General features: G+C 40.3%; 1 protein-coding gene across 1 annotated transcript; it reads right to left on the reverse strand.

Moving 5' to 3' along the window:
* Positions 1-7,987: 7,987 nt before the first annotated feature.
* On the reverse strand, positions 7,988-9,357 carry LOC140199783 (mid1-interacting protein 1-B-like). The gene has a single exon (XM_072262271.1). The coding sequence runs from the start codon at positions 9,045-9,047 to the stop codon at positions 8,583-8,585; it is 465 nt and encodes a 154-aa protein (XP_072118372.1). The 5' UTR covers positions 9,048-9,357; the 3' UTR covers positions 7,988-8,582.
* Between the last annotated feature and the right edge of the window lie 3,924 nt (positions 9,358-13,281).

The following is a 13,281-nucleotide window of genomic DNA, read 5'->3' on the forward strand; positions in this document are numbered from 1 at the left end:
CAAGGATTCTTTACAACTCATATTCTCTATGTTAATTTTATTTGCACATTTTTGTCTTTTGCACATTGGTTTTTGTCAGTTTTTGTCTGTTTATATAGAGGTTTGTAAAGTCTTATGTCTGTTTACGTATAGAGTTTTGTCATCTTGCCTTTAGAAAACTTTCTCTTCTTTGGGATGTATTTATCCTGTGCCTTCCGAATTGCTTCCAGAAATTCCAGCCACTGCTGCTCTACCTTCATCCTCAGCAGTGTTCTCTCCCAATCAATTCTGGCCAATTTCTCTCTCATGCCTCTGTAAGTCCCATTATGCCACTGTAATACTGATACATCTGACTTCAGCTTCTCCTTCTCATATTTCAAAGTGAATTCGATCATATTATGATCACTTTCTCCTGAGGGTTTTTTTTACCTTAAGCTCTCTAATCAATTCCGGTTCATTGCACAACATCCAATCCAGAATAGCTGATCCCCTAGTGGGCTCAACCACTAGCTGTTCTAGATAACCACCTCGTAGGCATTCTAGAAATTCCTCTTCTTGGGATATAGCACCAACCTAGTTTTCTCAATCTACCTGTATGGGGAACATTATTTACACTGCTTAAATATGTATAGAATGCTAATTCTGACATCACTTAAATATATTAATTAGATCACTAAATGGAATGCTTAATAATCTCTATTAGACAATTTTTCTTCGCTACAACTAGAATGTCTCTCCTAGTTTCATAATAAAGGGTTGAATGCACTTTTTTCGACTTGAACACTCTGAACATTGTTATTTAGAAGTGCGTCATACAGTGCCAATCTCCTGGCGGACTGTCAGCGGTTTTGGTTTGTTTTAAAGTAACTGCTACACAGGGTTTCAAGCAGTCTGGTATTCATGCCCATCCACATAAGGCATTCTACATTCCAATACTTCTATCAGGATAATTTCAAAATTGGATTCAGTAGCAGTTACACATCTCTCTATTTTGTCATTTTTATTCACATCAAGGGAATTAATGAAAGTAGAAAGAGCAAACGTGAGAGGAATGACTAAAAGAAAGCAATGGGCAAAAACTGGATTAATAGCAGAAGAGACTTGATGAGAGTAATCGGAGTGAACCTGAAGAGAAGCATTATAAGAAGGCAGCAAATAATCAGCGTGAAGGATCAACTAGAATAAAAGCATAAAACTAAGAAAGTAATTCACAACACAAGCAGATTGGGGGACAATAAATTTTTATAGGTAGGTGCACCTATCACTTGGATGACAATGTCTTAGTTTTATTGGAAGAGCATAGAGCACTATGTGATCAGTCATAGGTCATAGGTTTTTAACCACAAGCACAGCACATCAGGACACAACAGAGAGTGGAAGACAAACTGAATAGAACAGTAAAAGTGAAATCAAAGTTGGGAAAGTAGAGGAGCCTTTGAAAATGCAAACATTACAAGCACAAAGAAGCACTGAGATGAGTAATTCAGGGTAGAATAAAATAATTATTTCCAACCTTTCAATGAAAACAAGATAATAAATAAATAAGCAAGACTATTTAGAAACTACGAATTATGTGTTCTGATGCTGGTATAAGAGTGCTACTGGATAATTAATTTCTTATATTCTTATATTTGCAAGTTTCCACTTCTACAGCCAATATATTCTCCCTTAAGTTCAAAATACATTTATTATCAAATGCAACCTTGAGATTTATTTCCTTACAGGGAGCCACAAAACAAAGCAGCCCAATAAAGCCCATTGAAAAAGAAGACTGCCAAACATCCAATGTGCAAAAAATAGAACAAATCATGCAAACAATAAAAGGTAAGCTGGTAACATTCAGAACTGAAGTTTATGAAAGTGCGTTCACAACCACGAAGCTAGTCAGTCACAACATGAACTAGCACAAATTAAACCAGGTGCAGCCTCAGTAAAGGTGTAAATGTGGCAAGTGTTCTTACTTTATCCTCAAACCCCTTGCATGAAAGACCAACATGTTCTTAACAACAGATTGAAGCTTTTTCACCCCCCCCCCCCATGACAAATGCAAAGCTAACTGGCTAACAGTTACATGAGAAATTCTGCAGATGCTGGAAATCCAAACCAACACATACAAAATCCTGGAGGAACTGAGCAGGCCAGGCAGCATCCACAAAAATAAACAAACAGTTGACGTTTCAGGCTGAGACCTTTTTTCAGAACTGGAAAGGAAGGGGGAAAACGTTAGAATAAAATGGTGGGGGGAGGGGAGAAGGATAGGTAGAAGGTGATAGGTGAAGCTAGGTGGGTAGGAAAGATAAAGGGCTGGAGAGGAAGGAATCTGTTAGGTGAGGAGAGTGCACCAAAGTAGAAAGGGAAAAAGGAGGGGCATCAGGGAGAGTGATAGACAGTTGAGAAGAGGTAAGAAGCCAGACTGGTGATTAGAAGAAGAGGGGAGGGGGAGGGAATGCATTTTTACCAGAAGAGAAATTGATATTCATGCCATCAAGTTGGAGGCCATGCAGACAGAAAATAAGGTGTTGTTCTTCCACCCTGAGGGTGGCCTCATTGTGGCACAAGAGGAAGCCATGGTCCAACATTATCGACGTGGGTATGGGAATTGGAATTAAAATGGTTGACCATCAGGAAGTTCTGCTTTTGGCAGATGGAAAGGAGGTGCTCAATAGCTTCCTGCTCTCTCTCCCCCACCTCTCTTGAACAGTGACATTACATTTACAGTTTTTCCAATCTAGATGATTTGGGGAGGTTACCTCTGCAGCCATTTCCTTGGGAGTCCCCTATGACGTGGGGAATCACATACACTACAATTGTTGGCCACCAATCTCATTAACTTGCCTGTACTTTTACTATTGTGTTGGAGGTTGGTTAGAGATCCTGCCTCCCAATAGTCCCTTGAATATCTATTATTTTAATATTTTGAGTGTTTTCTACTTTGAAGGCCAGTCTGAAATAATTATTTAGAATCTCTGCCATTTCATTATTCCACACTCTCATTAAAGTACCAAAGATTACTTTAGGTATTTCCTTCCTTTTATAAGCCTATAGAAATACTTGATATTATTCACTAGTTTACTCTCATTTAACCTTCACCCTGTTTATACTTCACTATTATTGTAAACAGATTTATTTAAGCCCAATACATCAGGTTCAGACTTATGTTTCTCATCTTCAGTCTAAATTTGAAATTTGGACTATGCTATCGCTCTTGCCTTGGAACTTCCTTATATGAGCTCATTTATTAATCCTTGCTCATCATATAATACCAGATCTAAAATTCCCTGCTTCCTGGTTGGTTTCTCAGAACAGTGTACTAAGAAATAATCCTAAATACATGATTAAGAAATTGTCATTAAGACCAGCTTTGCCTACTTGTCCAATCTATATGATTAAAACCATTGATGGATATTACAGTATCTGTTTTCGTAAGCTTCCTTTATTTCTTGAAATGCACTCTGTCCCAGAGTATAGCTAGAGTTAATGACCTTTATACTGTTCACACCAATGAATTGAACTGAATTGAATTGACCATATTTCTTGCATCCTTCATATACATGAGAAGTAAAAATCTTTGTTACATCTCCGTCTAAATATGCAAGTGCAATTTATAGTAATTTATAATAAACAGTATGTACAACAAGACAGTCAATATAACATAGAAGTAAAATTGTATCAGCATGAATTAATCAGTCTGTTGGCCTGGTGGAAGAAGCTGTCCCAGAGCCTGTTGGTCCTGGCTTTTATGCTGTGGTACCGTTTCCCAGATGGTAGCAGCTGGAACAGTTTGTGGTTGAGGTGACTCGGGTTCCCTATGATCCTTTGGGCCCTTTTTAGACACCTGTCTTTGTAAATGTTCTGTATAGTGGGAAGTTCACATCTACAGATGTGCTGGGCGGTCCACACCACTCTCTGCGGAGTCCTGCGATTAAGGGAGGTACAGTTCCCATACCAGGCAGTGATGTAACCAGTCAGGATACTCTCAATCGTGCCATTGTACAAAGGATTAAGGGGGCCTATGCCAAACTTCTTCAACCTTCTGAGGTGAAAGAGGCACTGTTGTGCCTTTTTCACCACCCAGCCAGTATGTACAGACCACATGGGATCCTTGATGATGTGTATGCTGAGGAACTTAAAGCTGTTCACCCTCTCAACCCCAGATCCATTGGTGTCAATAGGAGTTAGCCTGTCTCCATTTCCCCTGTAGTCCACAACCTGCTCTTTTGTTTTTGCGACATTGAGAGAGAGGTTGTTTTCTTAACACCACTGTGTCAGGGTGATGACTTCTTCTCTGTAAACTGCCTCATTTAATTTAATACAGCAAATTTAATTTGCAGATGAATTCTTATCCTTACTTTTTCTTCCATAATCTGGATTTTACATCCTGAGTTTATGAGCCAATATTACTGTTGCAGTAATCTCATCTTTTACCAACAGACTTACTTGCCTCACTTTCCTTCCAACAAGTCAAATACTCCTAAGTACTCAGTTTTCAGTCTTAATCATCTTGCAACATTTCCTTATTGGCCATCAGGGCAAAACTATTCATTTATATTTGTGCCATCAGCTCAACTACATTGTTTTGAGTGTAGGGAGCCTTCAGATAAGGAGCCAGTAATCTTATTTTATCATTTCAATCATCTCCACCACCAAATTGACACCGAAGTAAAAGATTAACCGTGATCTTATTGAATACCAGAACAGACATGAGGGACTGAATGGCTGATTCCTGTTTCTATTTATGTTCTCATGTAGGCTGAGTCAAACAAAATCTAAACATTATTCCAAAAATTCCTCAACCCTACAACCATTCTAACTACAAAAAAACCTAGTAGTTTGAAAATCACAAATGATAAAATCTTCAGATGCCAGAAATCCGAGGAACACACACAAAATGCTGGAGGAACTCAGCAGGCCAGGCAGCATCTATGGAAAAGAGTAAACAGTCAACGTTTCCAAAACTGCCCGAGACATCTTTTTTCCATGGATGCTGCCTGGCCTGCCGAGTTCTCCAGCATTGTGCGTGCTGCTAGTAGTTCGAAATTTATTTTTTATACCTTAGATATATTTGAAGTAACATTATCTTTTAGCTAATACCAGCATAATCAATTTCTGATTATGGTGGAATGGCTGAAAGAAGGATGTTCTTCAATATGTAGTACCAACCTGCCCTTAATCCTCGCCGGAATCAGATATTATTCAAGCTATAAAGCTTCTCTGATATACATCATTCAGTATAACACTGCATTGCCAGCCTAAAATTAAAAATCAGATCCTCTTGGGATCTTGAATCCAGAAGTCATAGGAAGTAGTCAGTTATTGTTCTTGTTTCCAAATTCTTTGAAGGTGCTGTGCCGTGCCATGGTACTTTGTGTCAACCACTTTAAGAGCCTCGTCTAAGGAGACTAGCAAGTATTTAAGAATGGATCTGATATGGGGTTATTTTGGCCTCAGGATACCAAGGAATAAAATGCTCTGGTTCAGTCCAAGACGTGGCATCAGTGGGTCTAAATGGAAGTTTGGTTGCTGGTTTGAAGACAATAGCTTTGTTCTTCCTACTGGTGAATGGTGTGAGCTTTTTTAAAACTCTGGACTGGGTATCAATCAGCTGTTCTGACAACACTGAGACAGTGGAGAAATCAAGAGTGGTAATATGCAAGTGTAGTTTGTAAGTGTATGTTCCAGGAAAATCTCTGATTTACAAGTAGACAAATAATTAAACCAGCCAATGAAATCATGCACAGCATCTAATCCTTGTAAGTCAATGACCATATGAAAAATAGTTCAACATCAGCTTTAAAATGTATACAGTATGTTTACCCAGCATTGGTCATTTTCAAAAAGAGATTCTTTAAGGACTCTAATAAAAAGAAAATTGGCCAGCTACCAAAACACTCTTAGTGTCCTTATTAGTATGCAGATATAGGAATATAGTAGTTATGCTAATAGACTAGTAATGTGGAGAGTGCAAGTTTAAAATTTTACTTTTCGATGTGACTGATTTAATTCAGTTTTTTTTAAACAATCAAAAAAAATATGCTACTGTTGTAAAACTGCCAAGGGACTGCAAATCTCTAGTCTAACTCTTAAATGCCCTTCAAAGATTCTAGTAAGGCACTCCATGACATAAAAACCACTATCCATGGTCCCAGAAGTTGACATCTTTTTGGACCATCCAAGGTTCGGTAATAAATGCCAGCCTCCCCATTACTGTCCATGCCCTGGAAATTTAAAACAAAATCAGGTAGCCAATTTTGTATGAGCAAAATGGCACAAACTTTATTAATGTTTGTTTGTGGTGCTGTTTGAGAAGGGTAAGTGGCTGGGATTCCACAAAAATAACTTCTAGTTTTTTTTTCTGGATCTTTTACATGTATATTTCGTAGTTTAATATCATTATGATGCATATTTATTGAACTAAAACATTTAAGTTGCAGGGCTCCTGCACACTACTCAAATATCATCAACTCAGCCAAGTCCATGCCCGGTATTTGCTTTCTAAATTAGAATTTAAATTACAGTGGAACACTTTTCTGAAATAAAGTCAAAAGAAGTTCACATAGAAATGGAACTATAGCCCTAAAAGTGTAAATTAACTTTCAATAACTAGCTGCAGCATACAAAACTAGCCAGGACACACTACAAAAGCTCATCATTTAAAAAAATCAATGGAGCCAAAGTTATTTTCAAATTAATGAAATAGCTAAAAACTGAAATGTGAACAGAAAATATTGTAAACCAAAGGAGGTCATTAATTAATGCCAAAAAAAGTCTTCAGCAATTTTGTGTGCAGCATTTAGAGTGAGCCTGTACTGGATGGCCCAGCCTTTTCAGAATGCATTGCACTCACATTGAAATAACAACTTGTCTTAATGATATAAGTTTTGCAGTCAATAATGCTAATTGTTTACATAACAGAACATATTGGGGAAAAGAACCTGATCAAAACCTTAGTCTCTGGAAGTAACATTTCATAAAAATTAAAAACAGTAGAGGCTAGCGCTGGGGAGGAAGTTGTGTGGTTGGAGATCGAACAGCTAAAGAAGAGGGAAGTGTTTGGAATGAGGAGATATTTGATGTCTTTACGTGATTAGTATGCAATCTGAAAAATCATATAATCTTAATATTTACCAGGTTAAAGTAAAACCTAAAATATGTTCCTCAAATTGAAAAAGATATAAAACATTTAAGTAAAATTAAGCGTGAAAAATCGCAGCTTTATTTCCAGCCAAATGTTTTACTAAAAAATTCATCCCCAGCGCAATGGGAACATCAATGTTGAAGAATATCCTCCGCCATGAGGAGTGAATGCCATAGAGTTCACTTATTTTATATCAAACATGTTTAAGATGCAGACGGTACTTATATAACTTATATATCATGTACAGTATTTTAATAAGATTTCTCATTCCCTCATTTGTTTGCCTTGCCATTCTTTCCCGTAATTTTTTTCCCTGATTCACGCAGACCTTATGGGCGTATTACTTTTCCCTTAACGCCATCTGACCATATATGAGCATCCTTGTGAACTTTAATTTTAACAAGACCACATCTAGCCCATTGTAATTCGACACGATTTTGGAGTGATGGATGATAATGGTAAAATGTCTGCTCTGCTAGCGCACATCGACACAGGCCAAGCAGACGGAAGAGAACATACTCTCGTTTGAAACGGAAGCAGACTCCGGATATGTCCGCGTAAGGATTTCACACAGTTGTAAAAGGTGTTTTATTTAAATATGGAAAGGAATGCGGTAGAACTGGCAAATGCTTGCCCGCACATTCTAAACCAACCCACCCATTGGTGAAGTCATTCGGGCGACACATCGTGCTGCAGCCGGCCTGCCCGTGGCCGGTTAATAATGGGCGGCTCCGTGAAAGCGACAAGTACAAGACTCGCCCTAAACCGTATTAAGCCAAAGCTCAAAAGGGTTTCAGACACGAAGCTGTTAGCTTCGACCCCGGCTGTCGAAAGATATGTCGCACCCGGCGGCCAAGGATTTCAAAATTACTGCTAGTCTTTTTTTAAACTAGTTATTTTTTATTTTTAAACATTGGTTTAGCATATCACTTTGTACAAAATTAAGGTTTAAAGACGAAAAATGCGTCGTGATACAGGAAACCTCATTCTTTTTCAGTTGGTTCCATACAGTAAATCACCCACCGAACTATATAGCTTTTAAGTCATTGGCTTTTTCCAACAGCCTCAATTTTGTTAGGAACTTTATGTACCACGTGGAGATTGTAGAAAGATACGCGCTAATCTTGTGCGTTTGTAAAACGAGTGAACAGTATACATGACGTTACAATTTTATACATTACACATATATTACAAAGTAGTGCAAAGTAAAATGGTAATCTCCGCCGGCACAGCCGCTCACAACCACATTTTCCATTTCATGAATGAAAAATTTATTAAGCACGTCCAACAAAAGCCTTCCCTTCTCCCAGCAAATAAGACGGGAAATAAGACAGAAAAAGAGGGGCATATTAAATGATGTTAATCGTTGCCTCTATCGGTTTCTAGAACAGAGCAGAAAACAACCTTGCAACTTCAGTTAGGCTTGGCTTAACTTCATTCAGTAGGTTAGTCCTTGTAAGCTCTGTGCTCAATGTCCCCAGCTACCGAATCCGATTTCTTGTTTGTAGCGATTAGTTAGGACGTTAGCCTTTCTGGTCAGTTTTGACAAGACAGTATATAATCCATTTAGATGATAATGGAACTGTTTCTGCAAGTCTTCTTCGCCTTCCACCTCGTCCACTCTAATGTCTATGGTGGGGGCTTTATCCTTTTTCCTGTCGTCCAGCTGCACCACACCCCATTCAATATCGTTCTTGATGGATTTCAGCAAGACGTAGTAGTTGTACATATCCCGCTGATCAGAATAATAGTTAGAAGCTCCAGTACTTGAGACGCCATTAACTTCGGTCTTGCTTTCGTCTTCAAGAGGAACATCCCGCAAAAGACTCGGCACCATCACTGTCTGGTCCATATTCTTGACCGCAGCTATAAATTTGTTCATGGCGTTGAACAAGGAGTGCTTCTGATTGTACGTATCCATAATCTGCATCATTTTCCTTCAAGTCCGGTTGCTTTCGCTTTTCTGTACGGAATCTTTAAAACTCTTAGCTTCACAACTTCCTCCTTGCTGAGCTCCTCTTTGCACTGCGATCAGTTCGATTCCTCAGCGAATTTATGAAGGTGTTACTTGGCAGATTTTTTTGCAAATCAAGATGGAACCTGTCCTAAAATGACTTGAACAGCGGGAACCGAGCCAAATGCAAAGAGCCTCCTTTCTTGCTTCCGGGGCGTGCAGTTGCTTTCATGCTCCGATTTCCAAAGAGCGACTGTACGGCCCCGACCGCAGAGCAGACTGGATCTGCTGCACACGCCGGGAGAAACGCCCTATCTCCTGGCAACAAATCAGACCGGCCGGCGTCGTGACATCAATGTCACCCTTTTTGTTCTGACCAATCGCTTCTCTCGTCCTTTGTGAATTCAATATGATAATCAGCTCCGATTTGACAAAGCAGCCAATGGCAAATAGCCACATGCGTCACTGGGAGATCTGTCAGCAGGAGCAGGACTCTTCATTCTGCATTAGACAGCACTCCCAACACGCTGGAGGAGCTCAGCAGGTCGGGCAGCATCCGTGGAGACAATCAGTCAACGTTTTGGGCCGAGACCCTTCATCAGGACTGAAGAGGGAGGGGGCAGAGAGCAGAGGCCCTATAAAGAAGGTGGGGGGAGGGTGGGAAGGAGAAGGCTGGTAGGTTCCAGGTGAAAAACCAGTAAGGGGAAAGATAAAGGGATGGGGGAGGGGAAACAGGGAGGGGATAGGCAGGAAAGGTGAAGAAGGAATAGGGAAAAGCACAATAGGAAGTAGAAGAAGGTGGAACCTTGAGGGAGGTGATAGGCAGCTGGGGGAGGGGGCAGAGTGACATAGGGATAGGGGAAGGGAGGGGGAGGGAATTACCGGAATTTGGAGAATTCAGTGTTCATGCCAAAGGGCTGGAGACTACCCAGATGGTAATGAGGTGTTGCTCCTCCAACCTGAGTTTGGCCTCATCATGGCAGTAGAGGAGGCCACTTATGGACATATCGGAATGGGAGTGTGAAGCAGAGTTGAAGTGGGTGGCAACCGGGAGATCCTGTCTGTTGTGGCGGACGGAGCGGAGGTACTCGACGAAGCAGTCCCCCCGTCTGCGTTGGGTTTCACCGATATAGAGGAGGCTGCACCGGGAGCACTGGATGCAACAGATGACCCCAACAGACTCACAAGTGAAGTGTTGCCTCACCTGGAAGGACTGTTTGGGGCCCTGAATGGTGGCAAGAGAGGAGATGTAGGGACAGGTGTAGCACTTATTCTTACAGGGATAAGTGCTGGGTGGGAGATCTGTGGGGAGGGACGTGTGGACCAGGGAGTTGTGGACGGAACGATCCCTGCGGAAAGCGGAAGGAGTAGAGAGGGAAAGATGTGCTTAGTGGTGGGGTCCTGTTGAAGGTGGCAGAAGTTGCGGAGGATAATGTGCTGGATCCGGAGGCTGGTGGGGTGGTAGGTGAGGACAAAGGGAACTCTGTCCCTGTTGTGGTGACGGGAGGATGGGGTGAGGGCTGAAGTGCGGGAAATGGAGGAGATGCAGGTGAGGGCATTATTGATGACGACAGAAGGGAAACCACGATCCTTAAAGAAAGAGGACATTTGAGATGTCCTGGAACAGAAAGCCTCATCCTGGGAGCAGATACGGCGGAGATGGAGGAACTGGGAATAGGGAATAGCATTTTTGCATGTGGCGGGGTGGGAAGAGGTATAGTTGAGGTAGTTATGAGAGTCAGTGGGCTTATAGGAGATGTCAGTGGACAGTCTGTCTCCAGAGATGGAGACTGAGAGATCGAAAAAGCGAGGAGAAGTGTCCAAGATAGACCAAGTGAATTTGAGGGCTGGGTGGAAGTTAGAAGCAAAGTCGATTAAATTGACGAGCTCAGCATGGGTGCAGGAAACAGCACCAATGTAGTCGTCAATGTAGCGAAGAAAAAGTTGGGGAGCACTACCAATAGGTTTGGAGCACAGACTGTTCCACATAACCAACGAAGAGGCAGGCATAGCTGGGTCCCATACGAGTTCCCATAGCGACACCCTTGGTCTGAAGAAAGTGGGAAGAGCCAAAAGAGAAGTTATTAAGTGTGAGAACCAGTTCTGCCAACCGGATAGGGTAGGGTGGTGGGGAACTGATGAGGTCTATTGTCCAGGAGGTAGCAGAGGGCTTTGAGATCTTATTGATGGGGAAATTAGACCAAGTCTGTATACCTGGGTGAAGTGGAGATTTTCATTCAAAAATATCGCTGTACTTGTTATTTTTGAAGTTAGTGATTAGTTCCCCCCCCCTTTTGAGTATGAAAGAAAGAGGGAAGGAAATAGGTTTTTCACTGTACTTGGATACATATGACAATAGGAAAGCAAATCCAATTTATATTAAAAATAAAACTATCTCGCATATTGTTCATAGAGATCAATTCATTACATGGTACATTGGGAGAGTACAAGGTAAAGCAATATCAGAATGCATAATAAGGTGTAACAGCTACAGAGAAAGTGCAGTGCTGGTAGGCAATAAGGTGCCAGGTCATACCGAGGTCATTTAGTCAAGAACAAATGAGAAAATCTGTAGATGCTGGAAATCTGAGTCAGTCCCTCTCCCTCCCCCTCTCCCTCTCCCTCTTCCCCTCCCTCCCCTGGAGGAACTCAGCAGGCCAGGCAGCACCTAGGAAAAGAGTACAGTCGACATTTTGGGCCAAAACCCTTTGGCAGCACTCAAGTCCATTTTATTGTTCTAAGGAACTATTCAATAGATTTCTACATTGTTATTAAAATTGTGCTTTGATTAATCTAGAGCCCTTCAAGTTATTGAGAATTTCAAGACAAATTCCACCTCTAATTCTCACTTTCATGGACTCTTTATCTCATGTTCTTGATATGTATTACTCATTTATTATTATTTTTAGTTTTTTTTTTACTCAGCTCAAACTGGTAAAACCTGAGGTACAGGCATAGCCAAACACACTTATTCCTCAAATGCTAGGAACTTCCTGACTATTCTAGTGGTGATTAATGGCTTTCTGGAGATTTACATGAATATTGCAGTATAGACCTAATTGTTAATGCCAGACTTTGGGATGATACCAGTTGTAGATATTACTATTGGGACAATGGGTACCCTGTTCATGTTCCACAGTCTTTCTATTTCCACTTTTATTTCAGCATATTTTTGGTATTTTTCACTTATTGATTTCTGTATATTTTGTGTGTTTGGGATGGCTGTATCTACTAAGTTCATTGTTGTTGTTTGTTTATCCTGTAATATTATATCTGGACAGTTATTATGGATTTTTCTATCTAGAATAATCGTAATATAACTTGTAGGATTCTGACTCTAAAACTGAATCATGCTTGTATTTATAGTAAGGTATGGTGTCTTTTTTGAGTTTGTATTTTAAAGCAAGATTTTGGCCTGTGTAAGTAATCGGATTGAATTAATCTGCTGCAGGATCCTGTAATATGTTGGATTGTTTCTAGTTTCTCTTGGCATTTTCTGCAGTTATCATCTTGAATGTGTTTGTCTTTTACTATGTATTTTTGGTAATTGTTTTTTGTTAACCACCTAGTCTTGTATGCCCCATGGAACCCCTTTGTTTCTGGTCTTCAACTCTTATTCAGGTGTTTGACATATCCTTGGCTGGTTAGACGTGGGGATGGCTTCCATGGACGGTCATGGGCTTCCATTGGTTAAGTTTTTTTCTTCTGTAGTGATAATTTCTTCCTTTTCTGGGTCATGCTTTCGTTTAAGTTTAGTGGTGAGTACTCTTAAAAGAATTGCATATGCTCTTGTGGAGTGCTGAATGAATTCTGTTTTTGTTGATGAAAATGTATCCTTAGAAGTTTTACCTAACTGTTGTGTAATTTTTTTGATCTGTTCTTCCTCTTCCTCCTTCTGTCCTAGGTAGTGTTAACCTAAGAGCATTCAAGTGTACATAGTGCTTTCTAAAGTTTGTCATTTCGGTTCATACTGGCTTCGGACAGGATATTATGCCAAAAGAATACGCTAATATGGGTATAGCAGAAGTGTTTATTGCCTTTGTTATATTTTTACTGTTGACCTCTGTTTGGCAGATTTTCTTAAGCCTTGAAGTAAATTCTGTCAAAGGTTTTCCCTTTATCGCACTATTTTCTTTGCTAGTTTTTTAATCCCAGATATGTACATTTCATTTTCAGCCATTAGTTGTATTGCATCCTGCTGCTCTGTTTTATA

The sequence above is a fragment of the Mobula birostris genome, chromosome 6, assembly GCF_030028105.1.
Source record: "Mobula birostris isolate sMobBir1 chromosome 6, sMobBir1.hap1, whole genome shotgun sequence".
In the NCBI taxonomy this organism is placed as follows: Eukaryota; Metazoa; Chordata; class Chondrichthyes; order Myliobatiformes; family Myliobatidae; genus Mobula; species Mobula birostris.

Excerpts from the sequence above, each read along its gene's own strand:
- LOC140199783 (XM_072262271.1), bottom strand. The coding sequence starts at position 9,047 with ATGATGCAGATTATGGATACGTACAATCAGAAGCACTCCTTGTTCAAC.